Source organism: Egretta garzetta, unplaced genomic scaffold (genome assembly GCF_000687185.1).
Source record: "Egretta garzetta isolate BGI_Z169 unplaced genomic scaffold, ASM68718v1 scaffold151, whole genome shotgun sequence".
Taxonomy (NCBI): Eukaryota; Metazoa; Chordata; class Aves; order Pelecaniformes; family Ardeidae; genus Egretta; species Egretta garzetta.
Window position 1 is genome coordinate 5,570,534 of NW_009258615.1, and position 17,027 is coordinate 5,587,560.

General features: G+C 38.3%; 1 protein-coding gene across 1 annotated transcript in view; it reads right to left on the minus strand.

Moving 5' to 3' along the window:
* Nucleotides 1-2,467: 2,467 nt before the first annotated feature.
* The window catches only part of SEL1L3 (SEL1L family member 3), a 35,937-nt gene continuing 21,377 nt past the window's right edge, over nucleotides 2,468-17,027 (minus strand). Inside the window, exons 15-24 of the mRNA XM_035903495.1 lie at nucleotides 15,250-15,426; nucleotides 13,587-13,714; nucleotides 12,834-12,917; nucleotides 10,378-10,468; nucleotides 10,186-10,270; nucleotides 8,380-8,489; nucleotides 6,963-7,090; nucleotides 5,191-5,293; nucleotides 5,022-5,094; nucleotides 2,468-3,738 (exon numbers count right to left, since the gene is read on the minus strand). Coding sequence (XP_035759388.1) covers nucleotides 3,572-3,738; nucleotides 5,022-5,094; nucleotides 5,191-5,293; nucleotides 6,963-7,090; nucleotides 8,380-8,489; nucleotides 10,186-10,270; nucleotides 10,378-10,468; nucleotides 12,834-12,917; nucleotides 13,587-13,714; nucleotides 15,250-15,426 — 1,146 coding nt within the window. The 3' untranslated portion in view covers nucleotides 2,468-3,571. The remainder of the gene's footprint in view (nucleotides 3,739-5,021; nucleotides 5,095-5,190; nucleotides 5,294-6,962; nucleotides 7,091-8,379; nucleotides 8,490-10,185; nucleotides 10,271-10,377; nucleotides 10,469-12,833; nucleotides 12,918-13,586; nucleotides 13,715-15,249; nucleotides 15,427-17,027) is intronic.

Here is a 17,027-nt window from a genome sequence, read left to right on the forward strand (position 1 = left end):
GCCCAGCGACTGCTGATTCTCCACTTACGATGCTCTGTTGGTTATTCAGGAATTGCTCCTGTCACCTAGATCTTAGAAGACAGCGTGGGAAATTGCTCTCTGCTCAGACTTCCCTCATTGTTCTTTAGCTTCCTTACACTTGAGCTTTTTCTTCAAAACTTCCAGCTGTTTCTTTCCTTTCTGTTCTTGTTCTACATCCCAGTCTCTTAATGCAATTCATGCTTTTATGGGAGGGAGAAGAGGGTGTGTGGGTGAAATACCTGAGCCGGAGTTTATTCAACCTGTTTTGTACCTTTGTGCTGCATTTCATCTGGGATAAGGGTCAACAGCCAGTGTTAAATGTCATAGTCCACTGGTCAATGAGGACATCTTACACAGGCAAGAGTCTGCTGTAAAACAAATCTCTTCACAGTTAATCCATGTTTCCGACACGCTTTGAAAGACTGTCTGAGCTTTCCCTGTAGCTCAAATAGGAATCCAAAAGTCCCCATAGGGGATATACTTAATATAAAAAATCATTATGTAATCAATGTACCAGGCCTAACTTCCATGAATTGGCCCCTGAATAAACTTCTATTGCAAGGTATGAATATTCAACATGTATTAATATGTAACTTCTAAGTGTGCACTCACACCTGCATACTGGGATGTAATGTTCATTGCTGTATGGACCAGGAAACAGCACCATGCAGTGGTCACAAAATCACCCACCTAAGGATGCCTGCTTCTTTTTCTGTGGTGGTTTGTTTTGTTTTTTGTTTTTTTTTTCTTGTGGATGTAGTAGAACTATGTAGCTGCTTTGCTTAACTAACCATCCTCTCTCTCTGGGAATTGATTCTCTGGGTTGTCAAATAATAGCCTTCTAGATCTTACAAGATGTGAAGGATAATAATGTAACTATTATTATTTCAGCCTTAAGTATTGCCAGTTTATTGTAAAGAGTTGCTTATCTTAACATGCTTCAACTATTCTTTGGTGGAATTTCTGATGTAATGGGTAACAATAAACAAAGACCTAACTATTAACTGCTGGCGTCAAGAAATATATTGTAGCTTCAGCAATTGTCTTCTGAAGTACAGGTGTGAAATCATGTTTCTGGCAAACCTCCTCCGAAATCATGTTTCTGGCAAACCTCCTCCAATTAGTTAATTACTAAAGTTGAGAACGTGGGCTTACTTTTCAAGAGGAAAATGCAGTCAGCCTGACTTAATTCTGACCTGTACATACACAAACTCAACCAGTGCTGCTCTAAGAACCCCAAGGTTTCAACACAGGGGTTGCCATCATGCCACCATCACCAAACTTCCCAGGGATTAGTATTTTGCTAGGGCTTCAAAAAAACCAGCTTGCTCTGTGTAGAGACTCTGTTGCTTCTGTAGATACAACATATGTAGAAAATCCATCTTACATGTGTAGCTTACTACAAGCAAGGTTTGCCACATGCTTGTCCCAGTAGTTAGGGTTTTTGTGACCACTCTGTCTGTGTCACTTTGTGCCTAACATCATGCCTATGCTGTGAAAATTGTCTGCTTGTCTTCCAAGGCTACACTTGGCTTCCTGCAATACCTCTGGGTTCACCAGCTGACCCTGCCAGCTTTACTACAAATGCATGCTATTTTCTTTTATTAAATGACAAATGTAAATTTGAGAGGATTCTTAAAATATCCATACATTTGTGTTAAGGGATGTGACATAATCAAATTTAGCTGCACAAGGTTTTGCAACTCAAAACAGACTCAAAAAATGTTGGTGATCCATTTGCAATGGATACGAAAGGCACAGCATCTGACCTCTGCAAGTCAATTACTGTTTAGGATGTGAAAGTGAAGCTGCTTTATAACACTTCAAAATACTTAGTAGAAAGGAATACCAAACTATGCATAAAAATAACACAAAATGTGTTACATAGCCTCTATGTACAACTGTACTAAGAATTGAAAGTTCTTGCTCAAATAAATGAAAAAATCAGGAATGTGGCACACTTAATTCAATTTATCATTACACATGTGGAGAGAAAAAAAGCTTCAACATCTGGATTTTTTTCCCCCTTGCTTACTCAGTGGAACTGCTGTTTCAAAGTATCAACTCTTCTCCAAACACTTGAATTTTCAGTTTTATGCAAGAGAAACATACCCTGATGATATGTGCATACAGATATTTATATATGTATTAATCTTTTTTGAAGGTGATGGTTTTGTGGGTTTGGGTTTTTTTTCCCCTCTTTTTAATTAATTCCTTTTGTACTGAAAAATCCTATGTCTTGATTGAAAAACAACCCAAAAACTTTTCCAGGTCTGTTCTGTCAGAATGCTGTATTCCTCAAAGAAAGCAAAGGCTGATTGTCCCATCTGAAGCTAAGAAAACAGACACCTAAGTAATGTTCTTGAGGATTTGCAACAGCAAGCTATTATGATGAGGAAATTTCATCTGACAGGTGCTTTAAAAAAAAAATCCTTCACATACAGGATGAATTAGAAAAATATTTTTATTTACAAGAGTAAATTATGTAGTGCAAGGAGAGTGGATTTAACCCTCAGTAATGCATAGATTGATGCAATTCATAGTCTGTGATCTACATCATTTTGCAGAGGTGCACACGCACCTGCTTTTAAAGGTCAGACCTTTCCTAGAGCCGCTTACCTGACAGCTTTAAATCAGGCAGAAGGCATTTGCACTCCATATTTATTATCCATAGATTCCATCTAATGTTTACCAAATAAACTGTCATTTAAACAGGTGTCTTTAAGAGTTACCGTAGAACATGAAATAAATCCTTTCTGATGTTATCTAAGTAAGAATCCAAAAATAAATTGTTCATTCATTGTGTCACCTGTTCACACTTGAATTTTCTTTTATTTATTCATTAGGGAAGCTATGTTTCTTGTCCAAGCAGGAACCGCTAACTGTTGTGTCCCCGAGGGAATTGCTGACACTTGTGAAACTTTGATGTTTCAAGGGTTAGTCAGCACAACTACTAGATCATATTGCAAATCTTCCTGGTGTTTTTCTTTCAAAACAAAACACTGATGGGAAAAGAGTTAGGATGGAATATAAAATGCCAAAAAGGTAATTATTGTCACTGCATGTACTGAAGTCCTGGTGGGTGTGCTGTGGAACTTGGAAAGTGTGGGTGACTGGTTTTCACTTTGTACCAACTCAGAAAACTCTGGTAACTTCACCAGTAAAATAAGCTGAAATGCAGTAAAGACAATTTAATTAGGTATTAGATATGTGAGTAAAATTTTTTTCTTCCTCAAAACCAGTGGGAGGTTTGCTTATTCTTCAATTAGGTGAAGACTTTGCATGTTTTCTTCCAGTCCTTCAATGAAATAGAGTATGAGCATGTGTTGGGTATAGTGAGATAATCTGCATTATCTCTTTGGAGTGTTAAATAAATTGTAGAGGTGGTTTTCCTCTATAGCGGAGATATTGGATCAGTGAATTCCCCTACGATTTTGGCTGTTGGACTGCATTATTAATGCCACTAATAGGGTTGGTTGCCAGTTCTTAGATTTGTAGTTGTTCATATCCCATCTTCCCAATGGGACGTCAACCTTAAGAAAACTACACTTCAGCTTGTAGCAAGAGGATTCTGAGGATTTGAATCCTGCTGTGCTAAATCGTTTGAAAAAGTAGATTCGTCTTGCTGTACTAGTCTGGTAGCATCCTCATTGCCATTCCCTGAGGAAGAAGGTTCATCTGACGACGGTTCTGGTCTTGTTCCAGGAGAATTATGGGCTTCAGAAAAACATCAAAAGAAATTATTAATAAAGACCCCACTGCATCTACGAAGTCTATTCATCAGTATTTAAATATGTGGATATAAAATCACAATTTAAAGATAATACTCAAAGGTTATGAAACATTGAAAGAATAGTATCTGTCACTATATACTTTATACATACGCAGTGTGATTCCCAAGTTACGTTAATTATAGCTAGTAAGAAAGGAAAGCAGGGTTTCAGAATTATTTCTATAGACAGCATATTACTCACAGCTATGTGTCTCAAATGCTATCTAGGAGTTATAAAATTCAAATAATCCTTTTAATTTTTTAAAAAATACTACTCCCTTTAGCTGTGGGTTGTCAACATGGAAAGTAATTTTTTCTGTATTTTATTGCAGAAACAGCTGTCTACTGGGGTTAAGCCACAAGGTAAGAAAGTGTATTTAGTGGAAGAAATTATCTTAATAACTGGTAATACTCATTTCACAACTTTCCAATCAAGAACCTGTCTTGCAATTTAAAGTGAAACACTTGATAGAAGCTGGCAATGCTTTTTAAACAATGACTGATTACTTTTGCATGTGATGGTAGGGTTTCTTTTTTTCCCCCCTTTCCTGAGCAGTGCAGTTTTGTCTCTGATATCTCTTTCAACAGGGCGAGAAAATAATGGGAGTTTTAAGAGAATGAAGTCTGGCATTCGGTTTTCTGTTCCTTAATATTCTCTGTCCCATGAGAACAGAGAACATACAGCAAACCCTTCTAGTTTAGGACAGAAGGTGTCTGCACATACTGTTTGAATGTGTTTACTGATTCTGTTACTTGTCTGAAGAGGCTGAACTGCTGCCTCCCAAGTTACCCCAATGTACCAGCTCTCTGAACTTCACTTTTTCTCTTGCCTTGTATCTGAACGGATCCAGTCTGTGAAACAGGGAACACAGTCTCATCGCATATTGTGGAGACAACATATGAAATCAAAGTCGTGTAATTCCTCTAACAATACTGCAAATTGAGACATGGGAAATAATCTCTTATTTCCAGTCATAATGTCCTGCAGTTAGTGTTTTTATTAAGAATCTCCTTTGTCAAGGGAAATTATCCAGAAACCAACAGGTTTAAACCTATGCCTTGCTTCATCCACCCCTTTTCAATGATCAAAAAATGACTTGCCTGTCAAAGAAGTTGCTGTTCAGAGGTAGCTCTACCCAATCTAGAATTCCTGATTTTATTTTTGAAGTTTTTACTGAAATAAAAAGATCACTCCTCTCTCCTCCATTTTACTATGATAAATACTTACCAGATAATGACTGAAAATACTGCACTGCAAATGCAACCAGAATCGATAAAAGAAAGGTTCCCATGAAGTAGATCTGTGACAGTAAGTTAAAAAATATATATTAGAGCAGTGCAAAGCCAAGGTAGTGCTCCAAACGAACTGTGCAGTGTACCAAAGGAGCAATACATACCAGAGTAGACTGTAAAATATTGTTCCAGAAAACTCTCATGTAAAAATAAAGCAATGCTAATGAGCATGGACTAATTGATTCTTGGTTACTATTATTCCAGCACCTACAACAAGAAGATTAAAAGAACTAATTAGTCCTGCTCTACAATTTTGTGGCATCTGTCATCTGGGAATCTCAAGTGGGTTTGCAGCAAACCTCAGTAACCCAGAAAAACAAGCAGACACTATCATCACTGTCTCATAGATGGTGAAGTAAAAATTCGTAGAAATACCAGATTAACCTCATTAGGCACAGGATACCATACCCTAGGAATATATTTTTATTTTCCTATTAGTCAACAACGGGTCTAAGCATCCAGGCTACCCCTTGCCAAGCAGTCACAGTACAAGGTCATACTCGGGATACTTTCTTCTAACTAATGTGAGTCAACAGCAGTAGGACTTGATTCAAGATTAGATGTACAAAATCTTGTTGCCTACACAGGAGCCTGGTGCCTAAACCCCTTTAGAGACAATGGAGTACTACATAACGCAGTCCGAGCTTAACGAGCGCTTTAGCTGACTAGCTAGGAGGTATCTGTTGTGGGGTGAGCTGAGTGGCTTCTCAGTTCCATCAGTTAGGACTTCACTAAGTAGGGGAGTTTAGGCAGCTAAATCCCAGGCACCTATTTTAAGCTACAACTGATTCTTTTCTACCAAGCTGAGGAGGGAGGTGGGTGGGGGTGTGTAACAGTATGTGCCCTTCTGGACAAAGTGTGTGATGATGGGAAATCCCGGCAGTGCTGTCAGCTCTAGAGTTAATCTCACTGCAAAGCAGATGGATTCAGCCCACGTGAAGGCAGAATTCAGACTCGAGCTTACAATCCCAGATGGACCAGCTGGTCCAGAAGCCCTATTTATCCGACTGGTGATTTCATGTGGAGTAGAGGTAATTTAGGGTACAAGTTCAGGCTAACTGCAGTGACAATTTCAGTGGACTGCTGGTGAATTGACAAATGAGGTTTTAATGTTGATATCATCTCCACTCTTTTGGGGGTCACACAACACTCAGTAGCAAAACAGGAGATAAACTGCCCATACTTGGTTCATAGCCTTATGTATTAACGGTCAGCTCCTCCTTTAAATATCTGGAAAACAATTCCCCAAATTGTGTAAGCTTCCTGTTCCCACTGTGCTTTTCAACATGTTGCTTTACCTAGGTAAAGGAAACCTAAGTTCTGTACTGGCACCAGAGGTCTCTTGGTGAACAGTGCTGGTACAAGCACTTCAGACAGCAGACCTGTAACCTTCTCACATATCTAATATTCTGTGCCACAGCATCTGTGCCAGGATGCTCTGGGGCACAGTATGAGCAGAAACAGGCTGGAGTATCTTTGCAGAATAAATAGAAAGGACTGCTGTTATCTGAAATTCATACCTTTAAATTCTGCATTAAAATTATGCTATAACTATCATTAGAAGATTGTTTTGGACAGTATAGAAATTGTCAGTGCCTAACTTAGGAACTTAAATATACAGAATTGGAAAGGACCTCCTGGATCATTAAAGCTTGTCCCTGCTATTTCAGGTAACCACATATATTCAGGTCTCTCAAAACAGGCATAAACTGAAATACATTTAGGCAGTTTAAGCATTTCAAGCATGTTGACCTTAACCTGCCTTAAATCATATAAGTGAACAAAGTTAATAATTACAGGAGTTGCTGTTTTCCAGAGTAAATGCTACTTACATGGAAAAAACAGAAGATGCTGATTAAGGGGAAAAAAGACTCACCTGTAATAAAGTTCCTGAAGAAGTGAAGTATTACTAGAATGCAATGCCTGATCAATTTCCAAGTGATCCAGAATGTAGGAAGGTATGGAGTTGCCCTCTTCTATGACAAGGGCCAAATTAAAGAAACCCTAGCAATAAAAAAGTATTTAACGCTTTTCAGCCATTACATTTTCACATGTGTATTTAAGGTCTAATGTAAGCATCAAGTACCTGAATTTACAGAAGACAGTTATAATTATTTATTTATAATGTGATGTTCACTGAATAATTACAAGAGCCTTCTCTCCTTACCATATACCTAGGTAAATACTGTAAATGCAAAAGAATTAAAAGTGTTCATTTGTTGTGATGCCATTTTCTTAGAAACTACCTGGAAAAAGATCTGGTGGGCTTTCTGATTTTTAGTTGCTCTTTAAATACAGCCACCATATCACTCTGTAATCTTTTAGCTACTAGGGAAATACAGACTGAAAGCAGAAATGGATTCCTGTTCTGTTACTGTTTAATTCCCCTCCACTTAGCTCTATAGATCAACAGCAATCTGAATAGTGAAAGTGAGAGCAGAAATTTGCTCCATGCAATTTAAATCCTTAATCTTACAGTTTTGACAAGTCTTTGGCATCCCTATGTCTTTTCAGAGTTATAAACACACAGGAGATGTATTACAGGATTCCCCATCAGTTTGGCTTTCATACTTTAAAGTTCATGCCTCTCTTCCTTGCTTTGCTAGTTTAGCAGTAATGTTTTGTCCCAATATCCTCAAAACAGAACCCAACTATGCTACTTCTAATAAATTAACATGTAAGATACTCTCTGGGAACTTTGTCGTAGGGATAGGGAGAACAGAATATTGCACCCAGGATGCTTCAGGAGGGTCTGAGGGCAGGGCACTCAGTGTTGAAACACTCCATGTGTGTAATGTGACACAGTGCATCTTTTCATTATCAAACATTTTAAGATGAAGCTTTTGTTGGTGGAGTGAACAAAATTCACCGTTGGATTCACTCAATATACCGAGGGAAATGGACCAGATGTCTTGTTTATTTCCTAAAATAGCAGAGGATAAGACTAGAATAAAACTCAGCAGTCTGTTAATTCTTCCTCTCGCAGGAGCAAAAATACCAAGCTCACAACAGAATCAACTGTGTCAAGGTAGGGTAGCACTGCATTAGGCCACTCACCTTTAGCTTTCAAAACAGCCTAATTTTAGGACTGTCCGTCTATGCTAGGTTTACCTTCTATTATCATGAAACAGCAACTACTGACTCCAAGGTATTTTGAAATAATTACAACTTATTTTGGCAGGTCTCTTCACTGCACAGATGTAGCCAAGCAGAATAACCAGTCTCATGTGAATCCTCAGATTGTTCTAAATGCTGATTTTTTTTTTATAAACACTCTACAACTGGAGACCCACCTGTGAATCTCCCTCTAATGCAGCTTGTGCATACATCCGCATTGAGAGCTCAAGGTCTTTGGACTGGTTCTGGTAACCATAGTAGTAGAAATCACCCATCTTCAAATAAGCTGTGGAAAAAACCAATAGCAGATAATTTTGAGTATTTGTAGAGATAGAATTGATCAACTATTAATGTGATGGAGAAGTGAATAGTAATTCTATTTGAAGCAGCATATTTTTTAAAAAAAACCCAGGTATTCTTTTTCTCTCTGTGGCTAATTTACATTAGACTGACTACTGGAAATATTTATCCTGGCTGAAATTTCTCATGGTTTCTCTTTAATGAATTTAGTGACTGATATTGCTACTTTTACAAAAACTAAGACTTAGAGACTTTAATACTGTTCTCCTTCTTCACTTGCTGAATCTGTCTTTAGGCAACCTCTGGCCTTATTATTCAGGTTACTAACTTGATGAGACTTAAAAACATGCTGTCTAAGTACCTGTCACTATGGTGGCTGGACCCATCCCAAAAGTTAAAGAACTTTGCTGATAATAAGTTCATTAGTTTCAAATCCAACCCAACCCAGAACAACAGCAGGTATGGAATTTTCCTGGTCTAGAAGGAAGCAAAGACCAGCAAATATTTTACAAACATCTTTCTGTGACATTGCGCAGTAACCAAATGCTCCAACAGAGTGGGCACTGAACCAGACAGGAGTAAGCATACCATTGCATTAAGCTATGCTAAAGAGTTTAAAAACTCCCATGACCATGTCTACACTTATCTGACCTAAGCTTTCCTCAAATGGTTTGTAACACTTCTACACCTTGCCTTCTGCATCCACGGCAGCTACCTAGAAATCCCACCTGCTTTTACAGTGGGCTATAGCAGATCTCTTCCAGGAAGCAAGTCGGTCACTAACCCAACAGCCAGAGTCATCCAAACTGCAAATCTACAACCTCCTCACAAAAGCTAACAGGGTTTGTCAGCTCCTGTGGCTTCACGCTGTATCAATGTGGTATTCAGTTTCCGTGCTGCTCTATATCTAAATGAATAGCTTGAATTATTTTACGCTTCACTTTTCCACAGGCTTATTACAAGGCACTTAAAACTTCTTGTGAGACAATCAGATCAATGTTTTCAAATACCGAATAGTTCTTTCAAAGACACCAAGATGACTTAGTAAAGTCACAGATGTAGTAAAATTTAAGGCCAGAGAAATGTAACTTATATGTAAATAAACCTTCTCTTCCAGAAAGGCTTTTTTTTTTTTTTTTTTAACAGAGAATCCTTTAGTTCCGCAATGTAAGCTGTGCCAATGTTGATAAACTCTGTACCCCAACAGAAAAACTCATAATAAGTTAGATAAGGAATATTTAACCTTCATTAGTTTCTCATGACTCAGTTATGATACGGAATTATATTTGCTTTTGGATTTTCTCTTTGATAAACTCAACAGCATGAGCTTGTCAAGTCTACTGCTTTTTTTTTTTTTTCTTAAACCTTGAGTCAGTTGCTCAGGCTCCTAAATATCTAGCCCCTTCTCAGGGGTTAGCTTTACTATTTCATTTATTCAAACTTTATCCATTTTATGCCTTCATAAGGAAATTCTCAGAAAAGCTGTGCTGAAGCACAACGCTTAAAATACGTTTCCCCTCCCTGATATTCCTATCAAAACACTAAAAAGGATATGTATGGTAAGCAGTGATTGTTCTTCCCTTAACTTGCTCACTCACATAGAAGTTGTAACAAACATAGTTTTTAGAATTTAAAAAAAAAAAAGGTAAAATTAAAATTCAGAAAGAATTCCTTATACATACCAAACGAGGGTGCATTGACTTGAGAAACAGAGAAATTGTAGTATCTCCAAACACAATCAGTTGCTAGGTATTTCCTTGCTAGGTCCTGGAAAAAAGAATTGGTCCATTCATATCATAGATAAGAGATTAGGATCACATTATTATTAACAAGTGTTCCTTTTAGGATAATGAGTTGTGAATACATTTACTTACTGGTCTTTCTTCACAGATGTGTGCTAAATTTGACTGTGACACTTCAATCCCAGTTTCAGCTGCTAAAATGTAATGCAGCAAAGCTTCATGCCTAAAGTTAGATAAAATAAATTAGTGAAAAACCTAAAAAAAAAATAGCATGCATTTTAGTTATAGTTACAAAAAACACTAAATATATTGATAAAATCACCTAGGAGCAAAATTTTGGTAGAAGGTTTAAAAGTTGGCAAACCCAACCAACAGCTACATCTACTGGCAATGCTTGGTGTAACAAGCCATGCTGGGCCTCAAGAATTGGCGGTGTTTTGTCCTGCACTGAAGCTAGATTGGCTCCAGTGTGCATGTACTCTAAGTGCAAGACTGATGATAAAGTTGAATTGATATTAAGCCCGATTATCTATTTAAATGCTTCAGATAAAAAATTTTTAAAAGACTCTTACCTCCTCCACTTAAAAAAATCCACAACTTTGCTGTGTATATATGTCAAACATTCGAGTACTACTTTGGTATGCTGTACCCTTTTATTTCTATGATTTGTTTGTCTTGTCTTTTTAGACTATGGGCCCTCTGGAACAGGAATTGTCTTTCACTATATTTGAATGTGTGAATAAATAACAGTCTCAGTCCCTCTATGGACTCCAGGCACCACACTGACTGAAAAGCAAGTAATAAAAGCTAATTTTACATCTGTGGTATAGGAATTCGGTATTGCATTACGGTGGTACAGCACTGCTCATGATTCCAGAGGAGAGCATGTCTTTCATACTCTTTGTCACTCATCTACTCAATAGTATGAAGATTAAGCATTCAAAATTAAAGGGGGTCTTAAAAATCATGTGTTTGGTTTTAAAATTACAAGATTAAAAAGCACATTTAGTGTACTTTTTTCCTACTAAAGCTTCCTATTAAAGGGTCATGCTTCCAGTGATTTTCTCCACAACACAAAGCTAAAACCACAGCAAGTTTCAGGGTTCAATTATTTGTTTAACTGGAAGCAAATATGGTTAAATACGCATTTGACATCAAGAGTAGGTGCTTAAGCACAGAAACTTTAAATGAAATTGTGAAAGCGGTTGCCCTTACAGAATTAGCAGGTGTAACCTCCTATTTCCCAACTGCTTCTGCATGATTACAAATTCTTCCTTCTTTTTGCCCTATAAAAACATCTGGGACAATGGAGACCTGGCACCACAGAAGGAATTCAGGCTACCTAAGCTGGGAAGTTAGTTCTTCTGATCCTTAAGTCAATTCAGAAAAGAAAATTACATTTAAGGCCTTTAAATCAGTCTCTGAAGATCAAACTACCATGACTGACAGCTGTGTAGAACATGTGGCTGCTAACATCAGTGACTGAGGAATGCCTATTAGTTGGTCTACTTGGCAGTGTAATGATTTACACCTTTGCAAGACCCATGAAGAAATATTCAGAAGCAAAGATTTCAACATGAATGTACACCTAAACCCAGAGATGACTAGGACCAGCATTTATAAGTAACTACCCGTACACTCCCAGTCATTGGCATCTCAAGTGGCACTCCAGCAGATTTTTCCTCCTAGCTGTTGAGACCAGACCTTCTGGGATCTTAATGCTCTACCAGTCATGTGCACAGGACTTCCACGTGACTATATGCAGAGTGAGCTGGGTAGAGTTATGGGCTTATACGTCAGAACATGCTACAAAAATATTAACTGAGAGTTTTTCAGTGTTGAAAAGTGAAGTTAAGTCTCAGGAGAAATGTCTGTGACAGACTAAATAAGAAGAAACAACTTCTAGGCATGGGTTACTCCAGAACAGTCCACTGACAGTTTCTTGTAGATCTCCTAAGCCTGAAGCACTAATTAAATACTAGCGGGGGTAGGCTGCAAGACTGAATGAGCCATTGTCTTAATCACGTGTGACAGTCTGATGCCTGCACGTACAGTATCTGATGCTCATGCCTACAGGTCGCTGCAAAAATGGAGCATTAACCTGGAGGCTATTTTGAAACCTCTTGGTTGGCTCATTGGATACTGTACCCAGAAAAGATAGTATTAACCATATACAAAAAAAGAACAAATCTAATCCTGCAGCCTGAGTCTTCATGACATGAATTACACAGAAGAGAGAAAGCAAGTATGGTTTTTGGAACACAGGGAGTATTAAAAGTGAAAGGCGTTCCTCTGGCTAACCCAGGGCACATTACACGCTACAGTACTACAAGACGAAAATCACAGACAGTAGATACAACACTATTTCACTCTACAAACTCCCTCTTTTTCACTTGATTCTGTCAGAACTGTTAAACTATGCTTTGGGTCAACTCCTCCTTCCCTTTATGTCAATGAGTATTTTGCTACTGATTTCAGTGGTGCTGCTATTTGCGGTTTTTTGAGGTGATGGCTCCATGTTTTTTTTATCATGCTGTGAAGTAAGTGAAAAATAGAAAATGAACTTCAGGAGAACAGAACAAACATACCATGAAAGTTCCAGATAAGCATTGAGAGCTTTTCTGATGACATGACCTAAGTAGCCATTCTTCTCTGCAATGTGTTTTGCCCAGCTGTAGAAAAGAACAAACAATAAAAAAAAAAAAAAAAAAAAAAAAAAAAAAAAAGAACAGCTGTGCTCCAGTAATGTTATTCCAACTCACACTGACTCAAAGGACTGACAAAAAGATATGGGATCACCTTCTTCCATAAGTCAAACTACAGTATTTCACAGTAATGACTGCAGCAGTCTTGTCACTGTTGACTGAATGAGAACATTTTGTCCATTCAGCTCCATGAGCATATCAGAGGCATCCTATGTTTTTTTCTTGGCAAAATTACTGTCTTTTTTTTGTCTTTTTTTTTTTTTTAACTAAACATATGTTAATAATTGCTATAACCAGTTATCTGTCTTTTTCTTGATGAAAAATACCAGTTCTACCACACCAGGAGCCTGTTATTTCTTGAAAATCAAATAACCATGGCTTTGTTAGATACAACCTCTCCAAGCTGTTCCAGGAGAAAAAAAGTACTAAAAGTACTCAGTATCTCTGAGAATCTACTGGTTATTTAAATAATACACATATTCATGTGGATCAAACTCCACTGAAAAGAAACTTTCGTCAAGGAGTTAAGCACCATAAAGTACAAGGTATTTAGACCACTCACTTAAAACCCCACCAATAATCAAAATAATCCCACCAGAAATATATTCTCCTTTAACATGTGGTTTCATTCCTTACATTACAGCTTTTTCTGGATCTCTAGGGAAGTCTTCCATATTTCCTGTGATGTAGTACAGAGAACATCGTAAAGTCCCTTCTATGTGTCCTCCTTGGGCGGCTTTATAAAAATAGTGTGCAGCAACTGTCTGTGAAGAAACAAGACACAATTAACAACTCTGCATTATTAATGTTTATTGAGTTCTATTTCCCAGCATTCATATCATCAAATGAATTAAAAGAGGCAATTGGCTAATGAGGGCGAGCCAGTTTAACTACTTTTAGTGTACTTAGGTGAACTGAATTCCTCTCTTCTAACTTTTTAATAATAGTTTAGGCTGAAAAAAAAGGTTCTTAAAAACATAAATTCTGTTAATACATTGAATGTCAAATAGGAAAGTGTCTAAATGTGTAACTAACACCTGGTAGCACAAGTCTTGGGTGCACTGACAAAAGTAAAATTAGTTATTTGCTAGTAGGGAGATTAATAAGGAATCCTGGAGAACAGGACTTTTACACTGGCGATGCCTAAGCAAAGGCTGGGGAGCAGTGGCGATGCTCAGTATGCCCAGCAGTGCACAACCACAGTGCTCATGCCTCTGAAACTGGCCTATAAAAGATACCACAGGTGGAGCAGGCAGGGCCAGGGCCACAGAAGCAGGAGGGCTGTGCGACTCTTTGTGTTTTACGCTCAGAAACAGTAATCTGTAATGTAAACCAAAGCAGCATACAGCCTGATATAATTTATTTCAGGAAATTTTTAACCATTGATATGTTTTCTGAGTGAGCATGGACTTCAGAGTACTTCTTTCCCATGGCTTTGGTGAATAAAGAAACCTGGGCACTTTTAGGTGTACTCTTATGATTAGTCCACTCCAAAATGTGTATTTTGGTGCCTGGGAAAGGAAAACATGTTTGTCAAATGCATGTGTTGGTGAGCACTTGCTGCTGTGGGCAGCAGAAATGCTTGCTGTCTGGAGTATATACAGGTTTTAGAACTCAAAGGCCACACTGGAAACATCTTTTAGCTCCAAGCACAAGGTCTGCTTGCATTTATTACAGCCTACCTCACTATGTTTGTGCTGTCAGTCATGAACTAACTACACAGAGCATTTTTTGCAAACTTAATTAAAAGAAATATAACCAAAGTAGACCCTTCCTACTAGGGCAAAATAACTTTCCTCATTGACACATGCAAAATTAAAAAAATGGACCATGTCACAGAGAGACAAATCAAAATAGTGCAGTTTATCAGTTACACATAGTTACACAACAGTTACATATGGAAGTCTGGCTCAAAGGTGTTTTACTGCAGTTCTGCTTTCATCTATTGTGCAAAGCATCCTTTCCCATCCAAAACTGAGAGAAACCAAAAGGATCACACGATGTGAGAGTACACGCTGTCCTAGCCAGTGCCTCAGGAAGGAGAAAAGCAGAGGCAGTCCCTGGAGCTAAACCTGCACCTGCTTTGTTTCTAAATTAGAGGAACACAAACACATGGGCATAAGTATGACTGAGATATTTGAGTAACAACTCTCTCTAAGCTGAATTACCCTAACACGCTCCTATGTGACAAAATGTATCAAAATCTGATTCAGAGTGAACATTGCAGCCTCAAGAATGAAGCAAAAACTTCTAAACTGAGCCCACATGTAAGAAATAGTACTATTAAATATTTACTCACTTGATTTCTACCAGGTGCTCCAGGGTAAATCCCATCTAAATAAAGGACACCAAGGTTGTACGATGCATCTGGATTTCCCAGTTCTTCAGCAATTAACCAGTGTTCGGCTGCTTTTCTGTAGTCTCTTTTAAAATTGTGGTAATACCATCCCAATCCATTCACTGCTTGGGGCAAACCCTTAGAGAAGAAGAAGAGCAGCCTCAGGTCACATGTTTGATTCTGCTTTGGGTCTCTTTGCAATTCCAACCTGCTGCTCGACCTTGGGTGCTCTTGTGACCTTGCCTATCTAGATGCCTGGCACAAGGATCTAGCCAAAATTACACTGATCTGGGATATAAAGGCTTGCTGACTTTTTTCATGCTATTCTTCTTTGTGGCCTTGTATCGAGAGCAAGGAATAAGACTCCAGTGTTGTCATATTCTACAGAGTCTCAGCCGTGTCTGCATTCAGATTTGTACATGTTGACAAGAACAACTGCGGCTGTTTTTCACCTGCTTCCTCTGCAAAGCCAAAACGGGACACCCATTCCTGTTAACTCCCAGAACCTGGCTGACAGGATTAGCAATCAAAAAACCAATTCTTTTAAACTAGAATGTTTCCCTAAGAATAAATAGGAAGTAATGAACACAGAACTCTGTGATGCTGTTTTCTGAATGTATTTGACCAACACCATACAGGTCTGCTTAAGATAGTGCTACATGCTATTACTAAGTTGCATCTTTGCGTCAATAGCTATAGATCAAGAGGAGAAAATCTTCCTGGGACAGTTTTTAGTTTGGTTGCAATGAGTCACCTTCTCCCTGCATAAACTGGTGGATCATATGGTGGCTGTAAGTATGCCAGCAGTTCAAATTACTCTGTACCAATAAACGTGAACATCCTATTTACTCTTATTTTACAATGGATGCTTAATAGCAACCATGACAGAACAGTGACATAAGGTAAAAGCTACCCAATAAATGTCAGTGCACAAATACAAATTATTTGCTTGCTACTGCTGGCTTCTACACTGCAGTGCCTCCTTCTGTAATCGCTGTAGAAAGAACTGCATACTACTGGCACTTACAAAGGCCCTCTGGAAAAGGATTCCTTTTCCTTTCAGATTTGAGCAGTATTCCTAGCTTATCCATTAAAATGCAAAAGCAGTTAAAACTTTTAATAATTTTGGTGTTATTTTCATATAGAAAATGTGCACCGGGGCATAAAAAACTAAGTATCTGGGTTCAAGGAGAGTAAGGAAATCGTTGTCAAGGGAATTTTGATCACACTGTGAAAACCACTCCATTTATTCAAGCCTTTCCCAAACAGGCAGTAGAACAGTAGTCTCTCCTGTTTCAAAGGAATGATAGAGCTGGCACAATTCTTTTCTGATGGTGGTCAGCAGTGCAGTCCTATTGTCATTGTCAATAATTTAAGTAGTTCTGGTTCTAGAGCTAGGAAGGTACTCAAGTTCTAGGTATTCTTTTATATTTATTTATACTAAGCATCATGGCCTGGGTAATCTGACTGTACTAGACCACTGAAAGGAGTGAGGCTCCTCTTCCCTGTGGTGCCTGTCAATGCTTCCACCTGCTATGGAAAAAACAGAAGGCTTTGGGACATCCAGGTCCTCTCCCTGAAGTAGAGAAGAGCTGGCCAGAGAGAGCACATACAGTCTTTTTCCAGTCACCAGCATCCCTTGGAGGAATTCTAACTCTAAGCAGAGAGAACTAGCCATAAACCACTACAGCTTAGGGGTGGTGGGACAGGTAGCCACCATTCTTCTACATTCAGCTCTT